The sequence below is a fragment of the Salvelinus fontinalis genome, unplaced genomic scaffold (genome assembly GCF_029448725.1).
Source record: "Salvelinus fontinalis isolate EN_2023a unplaced genomic scaffold, ASM2944872v1 scaffold_0073, whole genome shotgun sequence".
Classification (NCBI taxonomy): Eukaryota; Metazoa; Chordata; class Actinopteri; order Salmoniformes; family Salmonidae; genus Salvelinus; species Salvelinus fontinalis.
Genome location: NW_026600282.1, coordinates 193,591 through 217,818, shown reverse-complemented (window position 1 = coordinate 217,818; position 24,228 = coordinate 193,591). Strand labels below are relative to the sequence as shown.

Sequence of the window (24,228 nt, the reverse complement as noted above, 5' to 3'; positions counted from 1 at the left end):
TGTAAAAAACATATCAGTTCTGGGGCTCAACATCTGCATGACCAGATGACGTTTCGGCCAATGGCTTCCTTCATAGGTGAGAGAACAGGTGAGAGTGCAGTCATAACGCCTCCTGTGTGATTTGATTAGCGGCAGGCTGCCTGAGTGCCTGTCAGCAGGCTATGGGGTGGATGGAGGGTTTGTGATGTGCGTTGGCCTGCCCTCTGTTGGCCCACTTGGCCAGGGAAGCCTTGATCTCCTTGGTACGGAGGCAGTAGATGAAGGGGTTGAGGAGGGGCGGCAGCAGACTGTAGAATAAGAAGAATACATTATTAAAACACACACACACACACACACACACACACACACACACACACACACACACACACACACACACACACACACACACACACACACACACACACACACACACACACACACACAAACACACACACAGAGAGGCTGGAGCAATGGGCAGCTACTAGTGTAGTGCCCAGTGAGGAGTTTAGGGGTTAATTGCCTTGCTCAAGGGCACAACAGGAGGTGATGGCATCTACAACACAGATGCCAGCAACCCACCACTCCCAACCACATTTTTCCCTGTCAAAAATGGGATTCAAACTGACAACCTTCTGGTTGCTGGCTCGCTTCTCTAATCTGTAAGCTACCTGCAATTTAGAGAAGGGTTAGGCAACAACAAAAATCCTGGCTGATGGAGAAGTTGAGGATGCTGCTGGTATAGACACAGCACCGGGGGACGTAGTACAGAGAGATGATACACAGCTGGGAACTACAGGTGGAGAAGGTCTTCCACCGACTCTGGATGGCAGGGGGCAGAAGGGAGAGGGCGAGAAAGGGACAGGATGGGAGGGGAGACGGGGAGGGGAGGGAGAGGGGGACAGGAATGAAGGGAAGGGGGAGAGATCGACAGAAGTGGTTTAGTTCAGACCGGGGAGCCCCTAGATGGATAGCTGTTTTTGGAATAAGTGCATTTCTCAAGGGCACAACAGCAGTGGTGGTAATGATCTGACAAAATTAGCCAGATCATTCCACACTTTTGCATCGCCCGGCCCATGACTTGAACTAGCAACCTTTGGGTTCCCAGCCCACCTCTCTAACCTGTGGTCTACCTACCTGTAAAGAATGGTGAGGCCGATGCGGAGGTCAGGGGTCATGGTCAGGTTGGGGATGTAGGGTGTAGCATAAACTGTGAAGCGGGGGATGTAGTAAATAAGGATGATACAGCCCTGAGTAGCACAGGTAGAGAAGGTCTTCAGCCTGCCCTGGGTTAGAGAGGGGAGAGACGGAGAAATGTTCTCATTGGGTTCACTTACTTTGCTAGCGAATGCAGCTAGCTAGTTTAACCTACTCAAACACCCGGCTCAAACAAAGAGAGTGGCTATGTTAGCAAGCCGGCTATGGCAATCAAACACTGGAACTATTCCAAGTCATTGTAACCTTTTTGTTTTATTCATTTATTGCCACCGGGGCCCATCGATGTAACTGCTAAACTGCTTGCTGACTGTACACTGTAGTGCATGATTGTAGTGGGTTACCAATGTGTGAAATCTAGTAGCTCTTGACTATGAGATTAGCTAATATGGTGACAATGATGTGTAGGTGTGTAGCAGACGAGCAAAGTGATCATGCTGTTTGTATGTGGCTGCTATGAAAGTGAACTGTGTTTGCGTGTGATCAGGGATGACTCATTACATCGATTCTGTTGAAAAACATTTATTAAACGGAAGCAAATGGAATGAAATGGGGATAAACATACCTGAATTTGTCCAATAGAAACTCTCGTTTACAACTGTTGGACTAATGATTACACCCTAGATCAACTAGACGCAGGCAAGAGTGTTCAAGGTAGTATTGAATGTCACTGTCAGCTTGATTACTCCAATTTTTCTCTCGACCTGTGTAAACTTTCATTCATAGGACATGTTGTAGCAACCTCATGTTGGGTATAGGGAAAATTAGAGTATCATGTGTAGTAGCCTAAACCTATTCATGTTACGTTGAGGTCATAATAGAAATAAGGCCATGCTCATAAACATTTAGTGGTGGGGTCACACACCCACCACCCCTTACCCCTCCTCCCACCCAGCCCCCCTGCACCCCCACCCCTCCTCCCACCCAGCCCCCCTGCACTCCCCACCCATCCTCCCACCCAGCCCCTCTGCACCCACCCAGCCCCCCTCCTCCCACCCTCCCAGCCCCCCTGCACACCTCCTCCCACCCAGCACCTCCTGCAATCCCCACCCCCACCCCTACTCCCACACTGCACCCTGCAACCCCACCCCTCTTCCCACCCAGCCCCCCTGCACCCCCACCCCTCCTCCCACCCAGCCCCCCTGCATCACCGACACCTCCTCCCACACCCCCGGAGTTCTGACCTGTGTGTTAGCCATGCGCATCACCGTGACGATGATGTTGACATAGGAGAAGATGATGAAGCTGAAGGGGAGGAGGAGGACGAACATGGCTAGTGAGACGGATACTCTGCTCTGGGACGAGATGTCAGCACACGACAGCCTGTTGAGTGAGTGAGAGGTTGTTTGGTTGATTTACTGAATTTATTTGATCATTTAAAAAAATACATATAGTGTATATACATCAAGTATAACAGTAAAGTCACTTGGAGTCAAAGTAGTGCATTTTAAAGTGAATAGGGAGCAAATTGGGATGTGAGCATTGACTGGTTGAGAGATGTGGTGTCGCAGTAGCAGTGGATGATGCGGTTGGGCCCACAGAAAGGCATCTGGGATGACTGGATGGTGGTGACGCCTGGAACTATCATGGCTGACACCCAGGACAGGGCTGTTAGGAGAGACATGGTCCTGTTGGTCATCAGCTCAGTGTACCTGGTAGAGAGGGAGGGAGAGAGGGATGGAGGGAGGGAGGGAGGGGAAGGGGAAAGGTGTCAGGGGGGAGAAAGGGGTGGAAGAGGGGGGAAGAGGGGTGGAAGAGGGGGGGAGAAGGGGGAGAGATGGGTGGGATACGGGGTAAGAAAGAGAGAAAGAGACAGAGAATTATGTTTGAGTTGCTTTCTGTAAAAGGTTGGTTGTTCCCTTTGAACACGTGAGAGGGAAATACCGGTAGCTACAGGTATATATATCTACAGTATGCTGATCAAGAATTTAAATGCAAAATGCAACATTTTTTTTTATTTTTACAGTTGCCATTTACATTTTAGTCATTTAGCAGACGCTCTTATCCAGAGAGACTTACAGTAGAGTGCATACATTTTTATTACATTTTACATACTGCGACAAGGATATCCCTACCGGCCAAACCCTCCCTAACCCGGGACGACGCTATGCCAATTGTGCGTCGCCCCACGGACCTCCCGGTTGCGGCCGGCTGCGACAAAGCCTGGGCGCGAACCCAGCCCAGCCTAGGCGCGAACCCAGAGACTCTGGTGGCGCAGCTAGCACTGCGATGCAGTGCCCTAGACCACTGCGCCACCCGGGAGGTCGACTTCCGCAGTTCATAGAAGGAAATGAGTCAATTGAAATAAATAAATTTGGCCCTAATCTATGCTTTTCACGCGACTGGGCAGGGGCGCAGCCACGGGTGGGCATAGGAGGGCATAGGCCCACCCACATGGGAGCCAGGTCAACCCACAGGGGAGGCAGGCCCAATCAATCAGAATATGTTTATTACAGACAGAAATACTAAATTCCATCAGTTGTCTGAGTGTCGGGTCTCAGACAATCCCGCAAGTGAAGAAGCTGGATGTGGAGGTCCTGGGTTGGCGTGGTTACACCTGGTCTGCGTTTGTGAGGACGGTTAGACATATTGCCAAATTCTCTAAAAACAACTTTGGAGGTGCCTTGTGGTAGAGAAATTAACAATCAATTCTCTGGCAACAGCTTTGGTGGAAATTGCTGCAGTAAGCATGCCAATTGCACACTCCTTCAAAACTTGAGACATCTGTGGCATTGTGCTGTGTGACAAAGCTGCACATCATAGAGTGGCCTTATATTGTCCCCAGCACAATGTGCACCTTTGTAATGATCATGCTGTTTAAAAATGTGTTAATCAATCAATCTGCTTCCTGATATGCCACACCTGTCAGGTGGATGGATTATCTTGGCAAAGAAGAAATGCTCACCAATCGGGATATAAACAAATTTGTGCACACAATCTGAGAGAAATAAGCTTTTTGTGCACGCTCTACATAGCCGATGTGAGTCTAATGGGTGCGTGTTGGTGGCAGGGAAGTCAGGCGCAGGAGAACGAACTTGGTATAAACGGAGTCGTTTAATAAAAGTTAACAAAACTCCAAAAACCAAAATATCTAAAATAATCAGTGGGTACAAAACCCGTCGCGCACCAACACATAACTTGCACAAACATACAATCAAACAATCACCGACAAGGACATGAGGGGAAACAGAGGTTTAAATACACAACATGTAATTGATGGGATTGGAACCAGGTGTGATGGAAGACAAGACAAAACCAATGGATAATGAAAAATGGATCAGTGATGGCTAGAAGATCGGTGACGTCGACCGCCGAACACCGCCCGAACAAGGTGAGGGACCGACTTCGGCGGAAGTCGTGACAGTGAGCAAGACCTTTAAATAGGTCAACATTTATAAGGCCAGACGGATTACCAGGACGTGTACTTAGCATGCGCGGACCAACTGGCGAGTGTCTTCACTGACATTTTCAACCTCTCCCTGACCGAGTCTGTAATACCTACATGTTTCAAGCAGACCACTGTAGTCCCTGTGATCAAGAAAGCAAATGTAACCTGCCTAAATGACTACCACCCCGTAGCACTCACGTCGATAGCAATGAAGTGCTTTGAAAGGCTGGTCATGACTCACATAAACACCATCATCAAAGAAACCCTAGACCCACTCCAATTCGCGTACTGCCCCAATAGATCCACATTGGTAGGTCTAACAGTGGTAGGTCGGATCACCGACAACGATGAGACAGCCTATTTGGAAGAGGTCAGATCCCTGGTCATGTCCTGCCAAGACAACAACCTCTCCCTCAATGTGAGCAAGACCAAGGAGCTGATCGTGGACTACAGGAAAAGGAGGGATGAACAGGCCCCCATTAACATCGACGGGGCTGTAGTAGAGCGGGTCGAGAGTTTCAAGTTCCTAGGTGTCCACATAACCAACAAACTATTATGGTCCAAACACAACAAGAAAGTCGTGAAGAGGGAACGCCCCTTCAGGAGACTGAAAAGATTTGGCATGGGTCCCCAGATCCTCAAAAAGTTCTACAGCTGCACCATCGACAGCATCCTGACTGGTTGCTTCACCTCCTGGTATGGCAACTGCTTGGCATCCGCCGTAAGGTGCTAGAGAGGGTAGTGTGTACGGCCCAGTACATCACTGGAGCCAAGCTTCCTGCCACCCAGGACCTCTATACCAGGCGGTGTCAGAGGAAGGCCCTAAATATTGTCAAAGACTCCAGACACTCTAGGTCCAAGAGGCTTCACAACAGCTTCAACCCCCAAGCCATAAGACTCCTGAACATCAAATCAAATGGCTACCCAGACTATTTGGACTCCCTCCCCCACCTTTTACACTGCTGCTACTCTCTGTTATTATCTATGCATAGTCACTTTAATAACTCAACGTACATGTACATATTACCTCAATTATCTCGACTAACCGGTACCACCGCACATTGACTCTGAACTTGTACCCCCTGTATATAGCTTTGCTATTGTTATTTACTGCTGCTCTTTAATTATTTGTTACTTTTATTTCTTGTTCTTATATTTTTGAAGGTTCAATTATTATTTTTCTAACTGCATTGTTGATTAAGGGCTTGTAAGTAATAATTTCACTGTAAGGTGAAACCTGTTGTATTCGGCGCATGTGACAAATAAAATTTGATTTGATTTGAATGATGAGACTCTCATGAACAAGATGGTTGGTGTTCTCCGTCTTGGGACTAGTCTTGAAGACGGTACAGCTGATCTGCCAACGTCTTTAGGGGGTGAACAGTTTGGGCTACACACTAACTAATCTGTGTAAAGGAGAGACTCTCAGGAACGTACATGTCAGTTGTTATCGCGAGGACACCCACAGGCCTCACAAGACTTGTCTGAAGGCGCCTGGTACCAGTCAAATTAAATGTATGGAATTATATATGGAAACGTTTTAGTGACAAAAATAAGGGGTTAAATACGTGTAAAAAAATATATATAAAAATGTTGCCGGATCTTTCTTAAATCTCTATGTCACTTTTTGTGGGGGGGACTCTTTGTTGTTCCATGTAGTGAATCTGTTATTCATTGTGTTTGTATGGGCTAATAACAGTAAGGACAAAACTATTTTTTCATCACATAAAAAAAAATATTACGATGTGTCAAGGGGTCTTACAATTAAAAATCAAAGAGTATAATGATCCTTGGTATGACCTTCTGAAAACAATTCGATATATCTTAGACAGGGAGTATACTCTTATGAGTTAATGTTAGGGTTAAGTAGATCTATGTTACCTGAGAGGGTAGCAGATAGCCAGGTATCCATCCATAGCCATGGTCAACATGATGAGAGAGTTAGGGTAAAGGTTAGGGTTAAGTAGATCTATGTTACCTGAGAGGGTAGCAGATAGCCAGGTATCCATCCATAGCCATGGTCAACATGATGAGAGAGTTAGGGTAAAGGTTGGGGTTAGGTAGATCTATGTTACCTGAGAGGGTAGCAGATAGCCAGGTATCGGTCCATAGCCATGGTCAACATGATGAGAGAGTTACGGTAAAGGTTGGGGTTAGGTTTAGGTAGATCTATGTTACCTGAGAGGGAAGCAGATAGCCAGGTATTTGTCCATAGCCATGGTCATCATGATGAGAGAGGTGAGTGTTCCAAAGTAGTGGATGAATTGTTTCTGTATCAGACACGTATAGAAAGAGATGCCAGCGTCGTCCCACCAGTACCGAGCTATCACTTTGGGAAGGGCCACCGTGCAGAAGCCTGGGATATGAACAAGTACCACAACATATCAAAATTTTTAAAGAAACATAAATCAATTGATTAGTGATTTTTTTGGTGCTATGCAGATTGGAGAACAGGCACACAAATGAACAGGACGTTTTGGTAACATGTCCTTACAGACACACATTTTAACAGGATAACCTTTCTGTCATGATGACTTCTGTCTCTTCCCTATATCTGACAGATCCAGGCTGAGTATCTTACCTATATCTGACAGAGCCAGGCTGAGTATCTTACCTATATCTGGCAGTGCCAGGCTGAGTATCTTACCTATATCTGACAGAGTTAGCCTGAGTATCTTCCCTATAAATGACAGAGCCAGCCTGAGTATTTTACCTATATCTGACAGAGCCAGGCTGAGTATCTTACCTATATCTGACAGAGCCAGGCTGAGTATCTTACCTATATCTGGCAGTGCCAGGCTGAGTATCTAACCTATATCTGACAGAGTTAGCCTGAGTATCTTCCCTATAAATGACAGAGCCAGCCTGAGTATTTTACCTATATCTGACAGAGCCAGGCTGAGTATCTTACCTATATCTGACAGAGCCAGGCTGAGTATCTTACCTATATCTGGCAGTGCCAGGCTGAGTATCTAACCTATATCTGACAGAGTTAGCCTGAGTATCTTCCCTATAAATGACAGAGCCAGCCTGAGTATTTTACCTATATCTGACAGAGCCAGGCTGAGTATCTAACCTATATCTGACAGAGCCAGGCTGAGTATCTTACCTATGTCTGACAGTGCCAGGCTGAGTATCTTACCTATATCTGACAGTGCCAGGCTGAGTATCTTACATATATCTGACAGTGCCAGGCTGAGTATCTTACCTATATCTGACAGTGCCAGGCTGAGTATTTTACCTATATCTGACAGTGCCAGGCTGACCATGATGATGTACATGGGTTTCTGCAGGCTGCGCTCCAGGGCAAACAGCACCACCAGCAGGATGTTCCCCACCACCGTGGTCACATAGATGAAGAAGAAGAACCAGGCCACCAGCTGGTTGAAGGATGGATGGAGCCCCGGGAAGCCCACAATAACAAACTCTGAGACACGCGTGTAGTTTCCATTCACTTTTAACATACTGTCCTGGGAAGGTGGGGGGATGGAGAAGGAGAGATAAAGCCTTTTACAATCCCTACCACCCGAGTTAGAGAGAGAGATAACGAGTGAGAGAGAGAGATTATGAGTGAAAGAGAGAGAGCTACACAAAGAGAGAGAGAGAGAGATGCTGAAGACCCTGGAGGATCCCTCTTCATCCTTACCTCCCAGGTTAGAGAGAGAAAGTGAGTGACATATAAAGTGACATATTAAGAGAGAAATCCTGGAGACCCTACATCCTCGGTCCTTACCTCCAACTAAGATGGAGTAAGAGAGAGAGAGAGAAATAAACATACAAGAGAGAGAATCTGGTGACCCTCCATCTCTCCATCATTACCTCCACCTAAGATTGAGAGAGTAATAGAGAGATAGTTAGAGAGAGTTACATAAAAGAGAGAGATGTTGAAGACCCGGAATGATCTCTCTCTCTCCTTCCTTAACTCATAAGATGGAGAGAGTAATAGAGAGAAAGTTAGAGAGTTACATAAAAGAGATGTTGAAGACCCTGGATGATCTCTCTCTCCTTCCTTAACTCCTAAGATGGAGAGAGTAATAGAGAGAAAGTTAGAGAGAGTTACATAAAAGAGAGAGATGTTAAAGATCCTGGAAAATCTCTCTCCCTCCCTCTTGCGTTCTCTCTCTCTCTCTCTCTCTCTCTCTCTCTCTCTCACTCACTCTCTGTCCATCCTTACCTCCTTCCCAACCAGTGGCCCCAGAGGTGTGTGGCGTTAGCCGCTCTGTACCTCCCAACTTTATACCCAACATGCCCTCTGACAAGACAGCCAACAACCAATCAGAGACCTCCACCCTGGTGATGTCATCATTGTCACATTACTCATGATGACGATTACAGAATGTTTTCATCACTGGCCACCCCTCTCTAGTGCTATGCAAGTTCTCTCTATCTTTTTTGTGTGCAAAAGTGTGTGGACACCCTTTCAAGTTAGTGGATTCGGCTATTTCAGCCACACCCGTTGCTGACAGGAGTATAAAATCGAGCACAGCCAAGCAATCTCCACAGACAAACAGTAGAATGGTCTTACTGAAGAGCTCAGTGACTTTCAACGTGACACCGTCATAGGATGCAACCTTTCCAACAAGTCAGTTCGTCAACTTTCTGCCCTGCTCGAGCTGCTGAACTGTAAGTGCTGTTATTGTGTCGTGGAAACATCTAGGAGCAACAACGGCTCAGCCACAAAGTGGTAGGCCACACAAGCTCACAGAAGGGGACTGCCGGGTGCTGAAGTGCGTAAAAATAGTCTGTCCTTGGTTGCAACACTCACTACCGAGTTCCAAACTGCCTCTGGAAGCAACGTCAGCACAAGAACTGTTTGTCGGGAGCTTCATGAAATAGGTTGTAATGGCCGGGCAGCCGCACACAAGCCTAAGATCACCATCCGCATTCCCAAGCATCGGCTGGAGTGGTGTAAAGCTTGCTGCCAATCGACTCTAGAGCAGTGAAACACGTTTTCTGGAGTTATGAATCAAGCTTCACCATCTGGTAGTCCGATGGATGAATCTGGGTTTGGTGGATGCCAGAAGAACGCTACCTGCCCCAATGCATAGTGCCAACTGTAAAGTTTGGTGGATGAGGAGTCTGGGGCTGTTTTTCAAATCAAATCAAATTTTATTGGTCACATACACATGGTTAGCAGATGTTAATGCGAGTGTAGCAAAATGCTTGTGCTTCTAGTTCCGACAGTGCAGTAATATCTAAAGAGTAATCTAACAGTTTCACACCAGATACCTTATGCACACAAGTGTAAGGGAAGAATTAAGAATATGTACATATAAATATATGGATGAGCGATGGCCGAACGCCATAGGCAAGATGCAGTAGATGGTATAGAGTACAGTATATACATGAGGTGAGTAATGTAGGGTATGTGAACATTATATAAATTGGCATCGTTTAACTTCTCTGCACTACGGATCCCTTTAGCGGGATCATTTTCCTAAACAACCGCTGATTTGCAGGGCGCAAAATATTACTAAAAATATTTATAATCATGCAATCACAAGTGAAATATACCAAAACACAGTTTAGCTTGTTGTTAATCCACCTATCGTGTCATATTTGAAAATATGCTTTACAACGAAAGCAATGCAAGCTTTTGTGAGTGTATCAATCAATGCTAGAACACCTAGCCCCAAATTAGCATGGTCACGAAAGTCAGAAAAGCAATAAAATTAATCGCTTACCTTTGATAATCTTCGGATGTTTGCAATCACGAGACTCCCAGATACAAAATAAATGTTCTTTTTGTTCGATAATTATTACTTTTATAACAAAAAAACGCCATTTGGGTTGCGCGTTATGTTCAGAAAACGACAGCCTCGTTCCGGTCCTGAAAGGCAGAAGAAAATTCCCAAACGTATCAGATTCAAAAATATTACTAAAAATATTTATAATCATGCAATCACAAGTGAAATATACCAAAACACAGCTTGGCTTGTTGTTAATCCACCTATCGTGTCACATTTTGAAAATATGCTTTGCAGCGAAAGCAATCCAAGCTTTTGTGAGTGTATCAATCAATGCTTGAACAGCTAGCCCCAAATTAGCATGGTCACGAAAGTCCGAAAAGTAATAAAAAGAATCACTTACCTTTAATAATCTTCGGATGTTTGCACTCACGAGACTCCCAGATACACAATAAATGTTCTTTTTGTTCGATAATTATTACTTTTATAACAAAAAAACGCCATTTGGGTTGCGCGTTATGTTCAGAAAACCAAAGCCTTATTCCCTTCGACGAAAATTCCAAAAAGTATCCGTAATGTTCGTAGAAACACGTCAAATGTTTTTTAGAATCAATCCTCTGGTTGTTTTTAACAAACATAATCGATAATATTTCAACCGGACCGTAACCTATTCAATAAAAGAGAGAAAGAAAATGGAGCGCTACCCCTCTCGCGCGCAGGAACTAATCAAAGGACACCTGACTATTTTTTTTTAAATCTTGCTCATTTTTCAAAATAAAAGCCTGAATCTATGTCTAAAGCCTGGTCACAGCCTGAGGAAGCCATTGGCAAAGGAATCTGGTTGAAACCCCTTTAAATGGAAGAAAGACGGGCAAGGAAACACAGATAAAAAAGAAAAGAAATCACTTCCGGGTTAGATTTCCTCAGGTTTTCGCCTGCAGAATCAGTTTTGTTATACTCACAGACAATATTTTGACAGTTTTGGAAACTTTGGAGTGTTTTCTATCCTAATCTGTAAATGATATGCATATTCTACGATCTGGACCTGAGAAATAGTCCGTTTACCTTGGGAACGTTATTTTAAAAAAAGTGACTAGTGATACATATATTACATTAAATTATTGATTATTAAAGCGGCTAGAGATTGAGTCTGTATGTTGGCAGCAGCCACTCAATGTTAGTGATGGCTGTTGACCAGTCTGATGGCCTTGAGATAGAAGCTGTTTTTCAGTCTCTCGGTCCCAGCTGTGATGCACCTGTACGGACCTCGCCTTCTGGATGATAGCGGGGTGAACAGGCAGTGGCTCGGGTGGTTGTTGTCCTTGATGATCTTTTTGGCCTTCCTGTGACATCGGGTGGTGTAAGTGTCCTGGAGGGCAGTTAGTCTGCCCCCGGTGATGCGTTGTGCCGACCTCACTACCCTCTGGAGAGCCTTACGGTTGCTGGTGGAGCAGTTGCCGTACCAGGCGGTGATACAGCCCGACAGGATGCTCTCGATTGTGCATCTGTAAGTTTGTGAGTGTCAGCCAGCCAGATCCGTCAGCCAGCCATGAGCAGCCAGATCCGTCAGCCAGCCATGAGCAGCCAGATCCGTCAGCCAGCCATGAGCAGCCAGATCCGTCAGCCAGCCATGAGCAGCCAGATCCGTCAGCCAGCCATGAGCAGCCAGATCCGTCAGCCAGCCATGAGCAGCCAGATCCGTCAGCCAGCCATGAGCCATCCAGCCAGGATCCGCCAGAGCCGTCATCCAGCCAGGATCCGCCAGAGCCAGCCAGCCAGGATCCGCCAGCCAGCCAGGATCCGCCATCCAGCCAGGATCCGTCCCTCAGTCCGGAGCTGCCGTCCCTCAGTCCGGAGCTGCCCCATATCCTGGTGCTGCCCCTTATCCCGGTGCTTCCCCTTATCCCGGTGCTGCCCCTTAGTCCGGTGCTGCCCCTTAGTCCGGTGCTGCCCCTTAGTCCGGTGCTGCCCCTTAGTCCGGTGCTGCCCCTTAGTCCGGTGCTGCCCCTTAGTCCGGTGCTGCCCCTTAATCCAGTGGGGTTAATGTGGAGGTTGGCTATTTGGAGGAGGCTACGAAAGCGGGTAGTGACTATGGTGGGGTGGGGACCACGACCAGTGCCAGAGCCGCCACCGTGGACAGACGCCCACCCAGACCCTCCCCTAGACTTTATGCTGGTGCGCCCGGAGTTCGCACCTTAAGGGGGGGGGGGGGGGGTTTATGTCACACCCTGGCCTTAGTTTTCTTTGTTTTCTTAATTATTTTAGTTAGGTCATGGTGTGACATGGGGAATGTATGTGTTTTTGTAGTGTCTAGGGTGGTTGTAAGGTTTAGGGGGTTTATTAGAGTAGTTGGGTTTATGTTTAGTATAGAAGTCTAGCTGTGTCTATGGTTGAGTGTAGGTATCTAGGAAAGTCTATGGTTGCCTGAATTGGGTCTCAATTAGAGACAGCTGGTTATTGTTGTCTCTGATTGGGAGCCATATTTAAGGCAACCATAGGCTTTAGCTGTTTGTGGGGAATTGTCTATGTCTAAGTGTTTAGTGTCAGCACTTATGTTTGTATAGCTTCACGGTTGTCTGTTTTGTTTTGTTGTTTTGTTTTTCCTTCTTCTTAATAAAAAGAAGATGTATTTTTCACGCGCTTCGCCTTGGTCCTCTCTCTCTCCCTTTGACGATCGTGACAACGTTGGAGAGATCCGTGCCACGTGGCTAGCGCGCGTGCTAATTCAAGAGGGAAAGAGTCCGTTCTAATTCCAAACAACGACTGTTCTGGAAAAAGGACACCTTGTCCAACATTCTGATGAAAGATCAGCAAAAGTAAGAAACATTTTATGATGCTATTTCATATATCTGTCGAACTGTGTACTAGTCGTGGGCGGCCAACGTTTTGGCTACTCTAAGCTATACCGAAGCTGCATAACGTAATGAAGTTATTTTTAGAATTCTAACACTGTGATTTCATTAGTAACTAATGGATCTATCATTTCCTATACAACATGTATTTTTTAGTTATGTTTATGAAAAGCTATTTGGTCAGAATATGTGTGTCAGAAAAAGTGTCAGTAAAATATCCGAACGTTGTGGGAAATAGTAGCTACGTTAGCATAATGGGTAACCACTGATTTCCGCTATAAATGTGCACATTTTTGAACAAAACATAAGTGTATGTATAACCTGATGTTATAGGACTGTCATCTGACGAAGAAAATCAAGGTTAGTCAAAAATTATATATCTTTTGTCTGTTTGTTATGATCGCTTACTTTTGCTACTGGGAAATTGCTTGTGTTTTTGGCTGTTGTGGCTACGCTAATATAACGCTATATTGTGTTTTCGCTGTAAAACACTTGATAAATGGGAAATATTGTCTGGCATCACAAGATGCCTGTCTTTCAATTGCTGTACACTATGTATTTTTCAGAAATGTTTTATGATGAGTAATTAGGTATTTGACGTTGATGTCTGTAAATATTATGGCTGCTTTCGGTGCAATTTCTGACTGTAGCTGCAATGTAAACTATGATTTATACCTGAAATATGCACATTTTTCGAAAAAAAAACATATGCTATACAGTAAATATGTTATCAGACTGTCATCTGATGAGGTTGTTTCTTGGTTAGTGGCTATTTATAACTTTATTTGGCCGAATTTGTGATAGCTACTGATGGAGTCAAAAACTGATGGAGTAATAAAAGTGGAGTCTTTTGCTAACGTGGTTAGCTAATAGATTTACATATTTTGTCTTCCCTGTAAAACATTTTAAAAATAGGACATGTTGGCTGGATTCACGAGATGTGTACCTTTCATATGCTGCATTGGACTTGTTAATGTGTGAAAGTTAAATATTTAAAAAAAATCTCTTTTGAATTTCGCGACCTGCACTTGAAGTGGCTGTTGTCATAAATGTACCGACGTCGGGCTTGCACGCCAAACAGGTTAACCTGCCCCTTAAATCATGATTGACCTTAGAGAGCCTTTTTATTCTCTATTTTGGTTAGGTCAGGGTGTGACTAGGGTGGGTACTCTTTGTATTTCTATGTTGGCCTGGTATGGTTCCCAATCAGAGGCAGCTGTCTATCATTGTCTCTGATTGGGGATCATATTTAGGCAGCCTTTTTTCCACCTGTTATGTGTGGGATCTTGTTTTTGTATTGTAGCCTTTTTGCACTACAAAGCTGTACGTTTCGTTTGTTACTCTTTATTGTTTTGTTGCTGGTTCACATTAATAAACATGATGAACGCCTTTCACGCTGCAGCTTGGTCCAATCCTTCCAACAACGAGCGTTACAACAGTACTAAACAACATATAAAAACTAAAATTATACTTGTCACTCCTGGAGATATCAAGTCCTCTAGCTATAGAATGAAGCATAAAAGTAATGTATTACTGTGACACATTACTGGTTACCCCCAACACCGGTCATTACACAATACTTGCTTTGATACAGCAGATACCTGTAGGATACCTGCAATATTATATACAGTAACTTAATTGCCAATGAGCTGCTTGTAAGTTACTGTCAAATTCACAGCAACCCCTTTACAGTGCATCCATGAGATCAAAAGTCTAGTTTTAGCCATGTTTTGAAACTATACAGTGTTAATTTACATTGACTTTGTTTACACATGTGAAGTAAACAAGCTTTTATTTTGGGTTCTGATGGGGCACGGCAGTTCTGATGGGGCACGGCAGTTCTGATGGGGCACGGCAGTTCTGATGGGGCACGGCAGTTCTGATGGGGCACGGCAGTTCTGATGGGGCACGGCCGTTCTGATGGGGCACGGCCGTTCTGATGGGGCACGGCCGTTCTGATGGGGCACGGCCGTTCTGATGGGGCACGGCCGTTCTGATGGGGCACGGCCGTTCTGATGGGGCACGGCCGTTCTGATGGGGTACGGCCGTTCTGATGGGGCACGGCCGTTGAACTAAGCTCATGAGGCATTTATAAATTATATTCTTCAAGAATCAATGATAATATGTCATTAATTTTAAAGTAAAAAAAATTAGATACCAATTGTGGATTGCCCCGTTAAGGGTTATAATGCAGGTAGGAAAACGTATCAAATGTGATTTGATGACATCAGTCTTATTTGAGTGATGTGACATTTCAAATGAAGGTATGATTGTTGCTGTCTGAATGTGCTGTAGCCTCTTCTTTCGCAGCACATTCAGTATATGGGAACAAAAACAAACTACCAGACAGCAAAAACAAGTGTAAATGTTTATTGTTTACCATATTGAATAAGGAAATGTAAAAAAACATATCAGATCTGTTCAAAATTATTAATTTCTGGGGCTCAACAACAACATGACCAGATGACGTTTCGGCCAATGTCTTCCTTCATAGGTGAGAGAACAGGTGAGAGTGCAGTCATAATGCCTCCTGTGTGGTTTGATTAGCGGCAGGCTGCCTGAGTGCCTGTCAGCAGGCTATGGGGTGGATGGAGGGTTTGTGATGTGCGTTGGACTGCCCTCTGTTGGCCCACTTGGCCAGGGAAGCCTTGATCTCCTTGGTACGGAGGCAGTAGATGAAGGGGTTGAGGAGGGGCGGCAGCAGACTGTAGAATAAGAAGAATACATTATTAACAAACACACACACACACGGAGAGGCTTGAGCAATGGGCAGCTACTAGTGTAGTGCCCAGTGAGGAGTTTAGGAGTTAATTGCCTTGCTCAAGGGCACAACATCCGGTGGTGGCGTCACCAGCAACCCACCACTCCCAACCACATTTTCCATGTCAAACATGGGATTCAAACTGACAACCTTCTGCTTGCTGGACCGCTTCTCTAAGCTACCTGCCTGTTGAGGAGGGTTAGGCCGATAACAAAGTCCTGGCCGATGGAGAAGTTGAGGATGCTGCTGGTATAGACACGGCACCGGGTGACGTAGTACAGAGAGATGATACACAGCTGGGAACTACAGTGGGAGAAGGTCTTCCACCGACTCTGGATGGCGGGGGGCAGAAGGGAGAGGGCAAGAAAGGGACAGGATGGGAGGGGAGACGGGGAGGGGAGGGAGAGGGGGACAGGAATGAAGGGAAGGGGGAGAAACAGACAGGACGAGGGGGGCAGAGGGACAGAAGGGAGACAGGGACAGGACGGGTTTAGTTCAGACGGGGGAGCCCCAGGTTGGATTGCTGTTTTTGGGACAAGTGCCTTTCTCAAGGGCACAATGGCAGTGGTACTAATGATCTGACAAAAGTAGCCAGATCATTCCACTTTAGCATCGCCCGGCCCGGGACTTGAACTAGCAACCTTTGGGTTCCCAAACCACCCCTCTAATCTGTGGTCTACCTACCTGGAGAAAATGGCGAGGCTGATGCGGAGGTCAGGGGTTGTGGTCAGGTTGGGGATGTAGGGTGTAGCGTTCACTATGAAGCGGGGGATGTAGTAAATAAGGATGATACAGCCCTGAGTAACACAGGTAGAGAAGGTCTTCAGCCTGCCCTGGGTTAGAGAGGGGAGAGTAGTGGGTTAGAGGAAAGGTTTAGTTTAGAATGATACAGCCCAGGTTGAGAAGGTCTTCAGCCTGCCCAGGGTTAGAGAGGGGAGAGATGGAGAAGTGTTCTCAGTGGGTTAGGGTTAGGAGAGAGTAGGTCAAATTAGGGACACGGACAGGACAGGACAAGCATTGTGTTATGTAAAGGTGAAATGGTGAACCTGGCAGTCCAGGTTTAGTGCTTAGGAGGCTCCTCAGATGAGGATGGGGAGGAACATACTCCTCAGTTAATTTAATAAAATAAAATAGTGAAACAAAAAAAAGTTATAATTTTTAGTTAAAACTGTAGTAAATATATACACGTCAGAAAAGATTTGATTAAATCACACTGCTTTGTAATGAATGGTCTACAGTAACCTCAACAGCACTTTGTAGGGTAGCACCAGGTGTAGCCGGAGGACGGCTAGTTTCCGTCCTCCTTCGGGTACATTGACTTCAATACAAAATCTAGTAGGCTCTTGGTTCTCACCTCCTTCCATAGACTAAGACACAGTAATTATGACAACTCCTGGAGGACGTCCTCTTGCAGCATGAACTAACATTGTCCACCAAATCAAAGGGTCAGGGAATGAATCTAGTACTGAAAGCATAAGCTACAGCTAGCGAGCGCTGCAGTGCATAAAATGTGGTGAGTAGTTGACTCAAAGAGAAAGAAAGACAATACTTGAGCAGTTTTGAACAAATTAAGGAGAAGCAAGAGAGAGAGAGCTAGCAATAATTCATTGTATTTTTTTTAAACTTTCATTTACTTAGCTAGCAAATGAAGCTAGGTACTTTATCCTACTCAAACACCCAGCTCAAACAAAGAGAGATGCTATGTTAGCTAGGTGGCTATGGCTATCCAACACCGGAACTCTTCCAAGTCAATGTAACCTTTTGGTCTATTGCTACCGGGTTCCACCAATGTAACTGCTAAACTGCTTGCTGACTGTAGACTGTTGTGCATGATTGTAACGGGTTTACTAACGCGTGAAATCTAGTAGCTATGTTGACTATGACATTAGCTAATTTGGTGACAATGATGTAGGCAGTGTGTGGCAATTAGCGGTTATGAAATGAAGGTTGGCTTGGAAAGGTTATTTCGCCTGGTCACAGACAGCTGATATGTTGTGCACTGAAGTTCACGAGTGAAGGGAAAAGGTGAGAGGAGGAGAGCACGTAGATGCGAGAAGGATTTGTGCAAAGAGCAAAGTGATCATGCTGTTTTTATGCGGCTGCTGTGAAAGTGATCTGTGTTTAAGTGTGATCAGGGATGTATTCATTCCGCCGATTCTGTTGAAAAACATTTATTAAACGGAAGTAAACGGAACGAAATGGGGATAAACATACCTGAATTTGTCCAATAGAAACTCTCGTTTACAACTGTTGGACTAATGGTTACACCCTAGATCAACTAGACGCAGGCAGAGTGTTCAAGGTAGTATTGAATGTTACAGTCAGCTTGATTACTCCAATTTTTCTCTCGACCTGTGTAAACTTTCATTCATAGGACATGTTGTAGCAACCTCATGTTGGGTATAGGGAAAATTAGAGTATCATGTGTAGTAGCCTAAACCTATTGATGTTACGTTGAGGTCGTAATAGAAATAAGGCCATGCTCATAAACATTTAGTGGTGGGGTCACACACCCACCACCTTTTACCCCTTCTCCCACCCAGCTCCCCTGCACCCCCACCCCTCCTCCCACCCAGCCCCCCTGCACACCCCACCCCTCCTCCCACCCAGCCCCCCTGCACCCCCACCCCTCCTCCCACCCAGCCCCCCTGCACACCCCACCCCCACACTTCACACCTCCAGAATTCTGACCTGTGTGTTAGCCATGCGCATCACGGTGACGATGATGTTGACGTAGGAGAAGACGATGAAGCCAAAGGGGAGGAAGAGGACGACCATGGCTAGTGAGAAGGATACTCTGCTCTGGGACGAGATGTCAGCACACGACAGCCTGTTGAGTGGTTGGTTGATTGTTTGACTGAATTTATTTAATCAATTAAAAAAAGGCAAACTGTATGTACATCAAGTATAACACAGTAAAGTCACTAGGAGTCAAAAGTAGTGCACTTTAAAGTGAATAGGGAGCAAATTGGGATTCGGACACTGACTGGTTGAGAGATGTGGTGTCGCAGTAGCAGTGGATGATGCGGTTGGGCCCACAGAAAGGCAGTTGGGATGACTGGATGGTGGTGATGGCTGGAGATATCATGGCTGACACCCAGGACAGGGCTGTTAGGAGAGACATGGTCCTGTTGGTCATCAGCTCAGTGTACCTGGTAGAGAGGGAGGGAGAGAGGGATGGAGGGAGGGAGGGGAAGGGGAAAGGTGTGGGAGAGAGAGATGGAAGAAGGAGGAGAAGGGATCAAGATGGATGGGATAGGAGGTGAGAAAGAGAGAAAGAGACAGAGAGCTGCCTTCTGTAAAAGGTTAATCGTTATCTTTGAATACCTGAGAGGGAAATACAGGTAGTTACAGATAGATATATTGACAGTATAATGAACAAAAATATAAATGCTAAATACAACATTTTCAAAAATGTTTCTGAGTTTCAGTTCATATAAGGAAAGAAATTCATGATGCCCTAATCTCTGCTTTTCACATGCCTGAGTGCAGCTTTGGGTGGGCATGGGAGGGTATGGGCCCACCCACTTGGGAGCCAGGCCCACCCACTTGGGAGGCACGCCCAGCCATTCAGAATATGGTTTTCCCCACAAAAGGGCTTTATTACAGACAGAAATACTCCTCAGTTTCATCTTTTGTCTGGGTGGCTGGTCTCAGACGATCTCGCAGGTGAAGAAGCCGGATGAGGAGGTTCTGGGCTGGCGTGGTTACACCTGGTCTGCGGTTGTGAGGACGGTTGGACGCTGTGACATTGTGCTGTGTGACAAAGCTGCACTTCTTAGAGTGGCCTTTTATATTGTCCCCAGCACAATGTGCACCCGTGTAATGATCATGCTGTTTAATCAGCTTCCTGATATGCCACGCCTGTCAGGTGGATGGACTATATTTGCAAAGTAGAAATGCTCACCAAAAGGGATGTAAACACATTTGTGACCAAAATATGAGAGAAATAATATTTTTGTGCACGCTCTACATAGCCGACGTGAGCAAGACCTTTAAACAGGTCAACATTCACAAGGCTGCAGGGCCAGATGGATTACCAGGACGTGTACTCAGAGCATGCGAGGACCAAATGGAAAGTGTCTTCACTGACATTTTCAACCTCTCCCTGACCGAGTCTGTAATACCTACATGTTTCAAGCAGACCACTGTAGTCCCTGTGATCAAGAAAGCAAATGTAACCTGCCTAAATGACTACCACCCTGTAGCACTCACGTCGGTAGCCATGAAGTGCTTTGAAAGGCTGGTCATGACTCACATCAACACCATCATCAAAGAAACCCTTGACCCACTCCAATTCGCATACTGCCCCAACATATCCACAGATTACGCAATCTCAATCACACTCCACACTGCCCTTTACCACCTGGACAAAGGAACATCTATGTGAGAAGGTAGTTCTTTGACTACAACTCAGCGTTCAACATCATAGTTCCCACAAAGCTCATCACTAAGCTAAGGACCCTGGGACTAAATACCTCACTCTGCAACTGGGTCCTGGACTGCTGCTCCCAGGTGGTAAGGGTAGGCAACAACACATCTGCTATGCTGATCCTCAACACTGGGGCCCCTCAGGGGTGCATGCTCTGGTACCCCTCAGGGGTGCGTGCTTAGTCCCCTCCTGTTCACCCACGACTGCATGGCCAAGCCCGACTCCAACACCATCATTAAGTTTGCTGACGACACAACAATGGTTGGTCTGATCACCGACAACGATGAGACAGCCTATAGGGAGGAGGTCAGAGATCTGGTCGTGTCTTGCCAAGACAACAACCTCTCCCTCAATGTGAGCAAGACAAAGGAGCTGATCGTGGGCTACAGGAAAAGGAGGGCTGAACAGGCGGGTTGAGAGTTTCAAGATCCGTGGTGTACACATCACCAACAAACTATCATGGTCCAAACACACCAAGACAGTCGTGAAGAGGGCACGCCAACACCTTTTCCCCTTCAGGAGACTGAAAAGATTTGCATGGGTCCCCAGATCCTGAAAAAGTGCTACAGCTGCACCATCGAGAGCATCCTGACTGGTTGCATTACCTCCTGGTATGGCAAATGCTCGGCATCCACCCGTAAGGTGCTAGAGAAGTTAGTGTGTACGGCCCAGTACATCACTGGGGCCAAGCTTCCTGCCATCCAGGACCTCTATACCAGGCGGTGTCAGAGGAAGCAGTAATATTGTCAAAGACTCCAGCCACCTTAGTCATAGACTGTTTTCTTTGCTACCGCATGGCAAGAGATATCGGAACGCCAAGTCTCGGTCCAAGAGGCTTCAAAACAGCTTCTACCCCCAAGCCATAAGACTCCTGAACATCTAACCAAATGACAACCTAGACTATTTACACTAGGTCACAAGGTCCCCTGGTACCAGTCAAAAAGTGTATGGACTTATATATGGGACATTTTTAGTGACAAAAATAAGGGGTTAAATACATGTAAAAAGAATTATATAAAAATGTTGCCTGATCTTTCTTTAATCTCTAAGACACTTTTTTTGCGTGGGACTATTTGTTGTTCCATGTAGTGAATCTGTTATTCAATGTGTTTGTATGGGCTAATAACTGTAAGGACTATCTGTTGTTCCATGTAGTGAATCTGTTATTCAATGTGTTTGTATGGGCTAATAACAGTAAGGACTATCTGTTGTTCCATGCAGTGAATCTGTTATTCAATGTGTTTGTATGGGCTAATAACAGTAAGGACTATCTGTTGTTCCATGCAGTGAATCTGTGATTCAGTGCGTTTGTAATGGGCTAATAACAGTAAGGACAATCTGTTGTTCCATGCAGTGAATCTGTTATTCAATGTGTTTGTATGGGCTAATAACAGTAAGGCCAAAACTATGTTTTTCATCACATAAAAAGAAAAAAACTGTTACGATGTTTTTAAAATTCAAAATCAAATAGTAAAATATGACCTTAAAACAGTTCAATATACACTGCTCAAAAAAATTAAGGGAACACTAAAATAACACATCCTAGATCTGAATGAATGAAACATTCTTATTAAATACTTTTTTCTTTACATAGTTGAATGTGCTGACTACAAAATCACACAAAACGTATAAATGGAAATCAAATTTATCAACCCATGGAGGTCTGGATTTGGAGTCACACTCAAATCCAGACCAGTGTGATTGACTTGGAGTTACATTGTGCTGTTTAAGTGTTCCCTTTATTTTTTTGAGCAGTGTAGCTTAGACAGGGCGTATACTCTTATGAGTTAAGGTTAGGGTTAGGTAGATCTATGTTACCTGAGAGGGAAGCAGATAGCCAGGTATCCATCCATAGCCATGGTCAACATGATGAGAGAGTTAGGGTAAAGGTTGGGGTTAGGTTTAGGTAGATCTATGTTACCTGAGAGGGAAGCAGATAGCTAGGTATTTGTCCATAGCCATGGTCATCATGATGAGAGAGGTGAGCGCTCCAAAGTAGTGGATGAATTGTTTCTGTATCAGACACAGATAGAAAGAGATGCCAGCGTCGTCCCACCAGTACCGAGCTATCACTTTGGGAAGGGCCACCGTGCAGAAGCCTGAGAAAGTACAAGCACCGCAACATTTTAAAATTTAAATAAATATTAATCAATTGTTTAGTGGTCACATGTCACATGTCCTTACAGACACACATTTCAACAGGATAACCTTTCTGCCATGATTCTGTCTCTTACCTATATCTGACAGTGCCAGACTGAGTATCTTACCTATATCTGACAGAGGCAGGCTGAGTATCTTACCTATATCTGACAGAGGCAGGCTGAGTATCTTACCTATATCTGACAGAGCCAGGCTGAGTATCTTACCTATATCTGACAGTACTAGGCTGAGTATCTTACCTATATCTGACAGAGCCAGGCTGAGTATCTTACCTATATCTGACAGAGCCAGGCTGAGTATCTTACCTATATCTGACAGTGCCAGGCTGAGTATTTTACCTATATCTGACAGTGCCAGGCTGAGTATCTTACCTATATCTGACAGTGCCAGGCTGAGTATCTTACCGATATCTGACAGAGCCAGGCTGAGTATCTTACCTATATCTGACAGTACTAGGCTGAGTATCTTACCTATATCTGACAGAGCCAGGCTGAGTATCTTACCTATATCTGACAGAGCCAGGCTGAGTATCTTACCTATATCTGACAGAGCCAGGCTGAGTATATTACCTATATCTGACAGAGCCAGGCTGAGTATATTACCTATATCTGACAGAGCCAGGCTGAGTATCTTACCTATATCTGACAGAGCCAGGCTGAGTATCTTACCTATATCTGACAGTGCCAGGCTGAGTATCTTACCTATATCTGACAGTGCCAGGCTGAGTATCTTACCTATATCTGACAGTGCCAGGCTGAGCATGATGATGTACATGGGTTTCTGCAGGCTGCGCTCCAGGGCAAACAGCACCACCAGCAGGATGTTCCCCACCACCGTGATCACATAGATGAAGAAGAAGAACCAGGCCACCAGCTGGTTGAAGGATGGATGGAGCCCCGGGAAGCCCACGATCACAAACTCTGACACACTTGTGTAGTTCCTTGGGAGCATACTGTATGGGGAGAGAATATTATGTGGCGATTCCACCTCTGCCACCAATGTACTGAGGAGAGAATAGTATGGGGCGATCCCACCTCTGCCACCAATGTACTGAGGAGAGAATAGTATGGGGCGATCGCACCTCTGCCACCAATGTACTGAGGAGAGAATAGTATGGGGCGATCCCACCTCTGCCACCAATGTACTGAGGAGAGAATAGTATGGGGCGATCCCACCTCTGCCACCAATGTACTGAGGAGAGAATAGTATGGGGCGATCCCACCTCTGCCACCAATGTACTGAGGAGAGAATAGTATGGGGCGATCCCACCTCTGCCACCAATGTACTGAGGAGAGAATAGTATGGGGCGATCACACCTCTGCCACCAATGTACTGAGGAGAGAATAGTATGGGGCGATCCCACCTCTGCCACCAATGTACTGAGGAGAGAATAGTATGGGGCGATCCCACCTCTGCCACCAATGTACTGAGGAGAGAATAGTATGGGGCGATCCCACCTCTGCCACCAATGTACTGAGGAGAGATTAGTATGGGGCGATCCCACCTCTGCCACCAATGTACTGAGGAGAGAATAGTATGGGGCGATCCCAGGGGCGTCATGCACTCTAAAAATCTGAGGGGCCACAAAGTTCTTGAGGGTGGTCTGGAAGGGGGCTAGATGTCTTTATTTTTCAAACACCTGAAACAGCTTTTTCCTACAATCTAGAGCCATAATAATTTATCTGCATATCTAAGCATACCTCTTGAGCTGTCTGTGTCCTGACTGGTGGTTATATTTTTAAAGAAGCAAAATATGC

General features: G+C 45.5%; 1 protein-coding gene across 1 annotated transcript; it reads right to left on the bottom strand.

The window, feature by feature from the left end:
• Nucleotides 1–151: 151 nt before the first annotated feature.
• LOC129842886 (uncharacterized) lies at nt 152–23,422 on the bottom strand. The gene is made up of 14 exons (XM_055911582.1): nt 23,206–23,422; nt 22,233–22,410; nt 18,867–19,031; nt 18,571–18,709; nt 16,564–16,712; nt 15,691–15,823; nt 14,972–15,190; nt 8,399–8,404; nt 7,821–8,049; nt 6,758–6,935; nt 2,679–2,843; nt 2,376–2,514; nt 666–798; nt 152–300 (listed from the first exon to the last, which is right to left on the bottom strand). The coding sequence occupies exons 1-14, from the start codon at nt 23,420–23,422 to the stop codon at nt 152–154; spliced, it is 2,199 nt and encodes a 732-aa protein (XP_055767557.1).
• Nucleotides 23,423–24,228: the final 806 nt, after the last annotated feature.

Coding starts and splice junctions, on each gene's coding strand:
- LOC129842886 (XM_055911582.1), bottom strand. CDS start 23,422: ATGCTCCCAAGGAACTACACAAGTGTGTCAGAGTTTGTGATCGTGGGC. Junction 19,032..22,232: donor GCTATCTGCTTCCCTCTCAG/GTAACATAGATC, acceptor CCTCTCTACCAG/GTACACTGAGCTGATGACCA. Junction 6,936..7,820: donor CCTGGCACTGTCAGATATAG/GTAAAATACTCA, acceptor TTCATATCCCAG/GCTTCTGCACGGTGGCCCTT.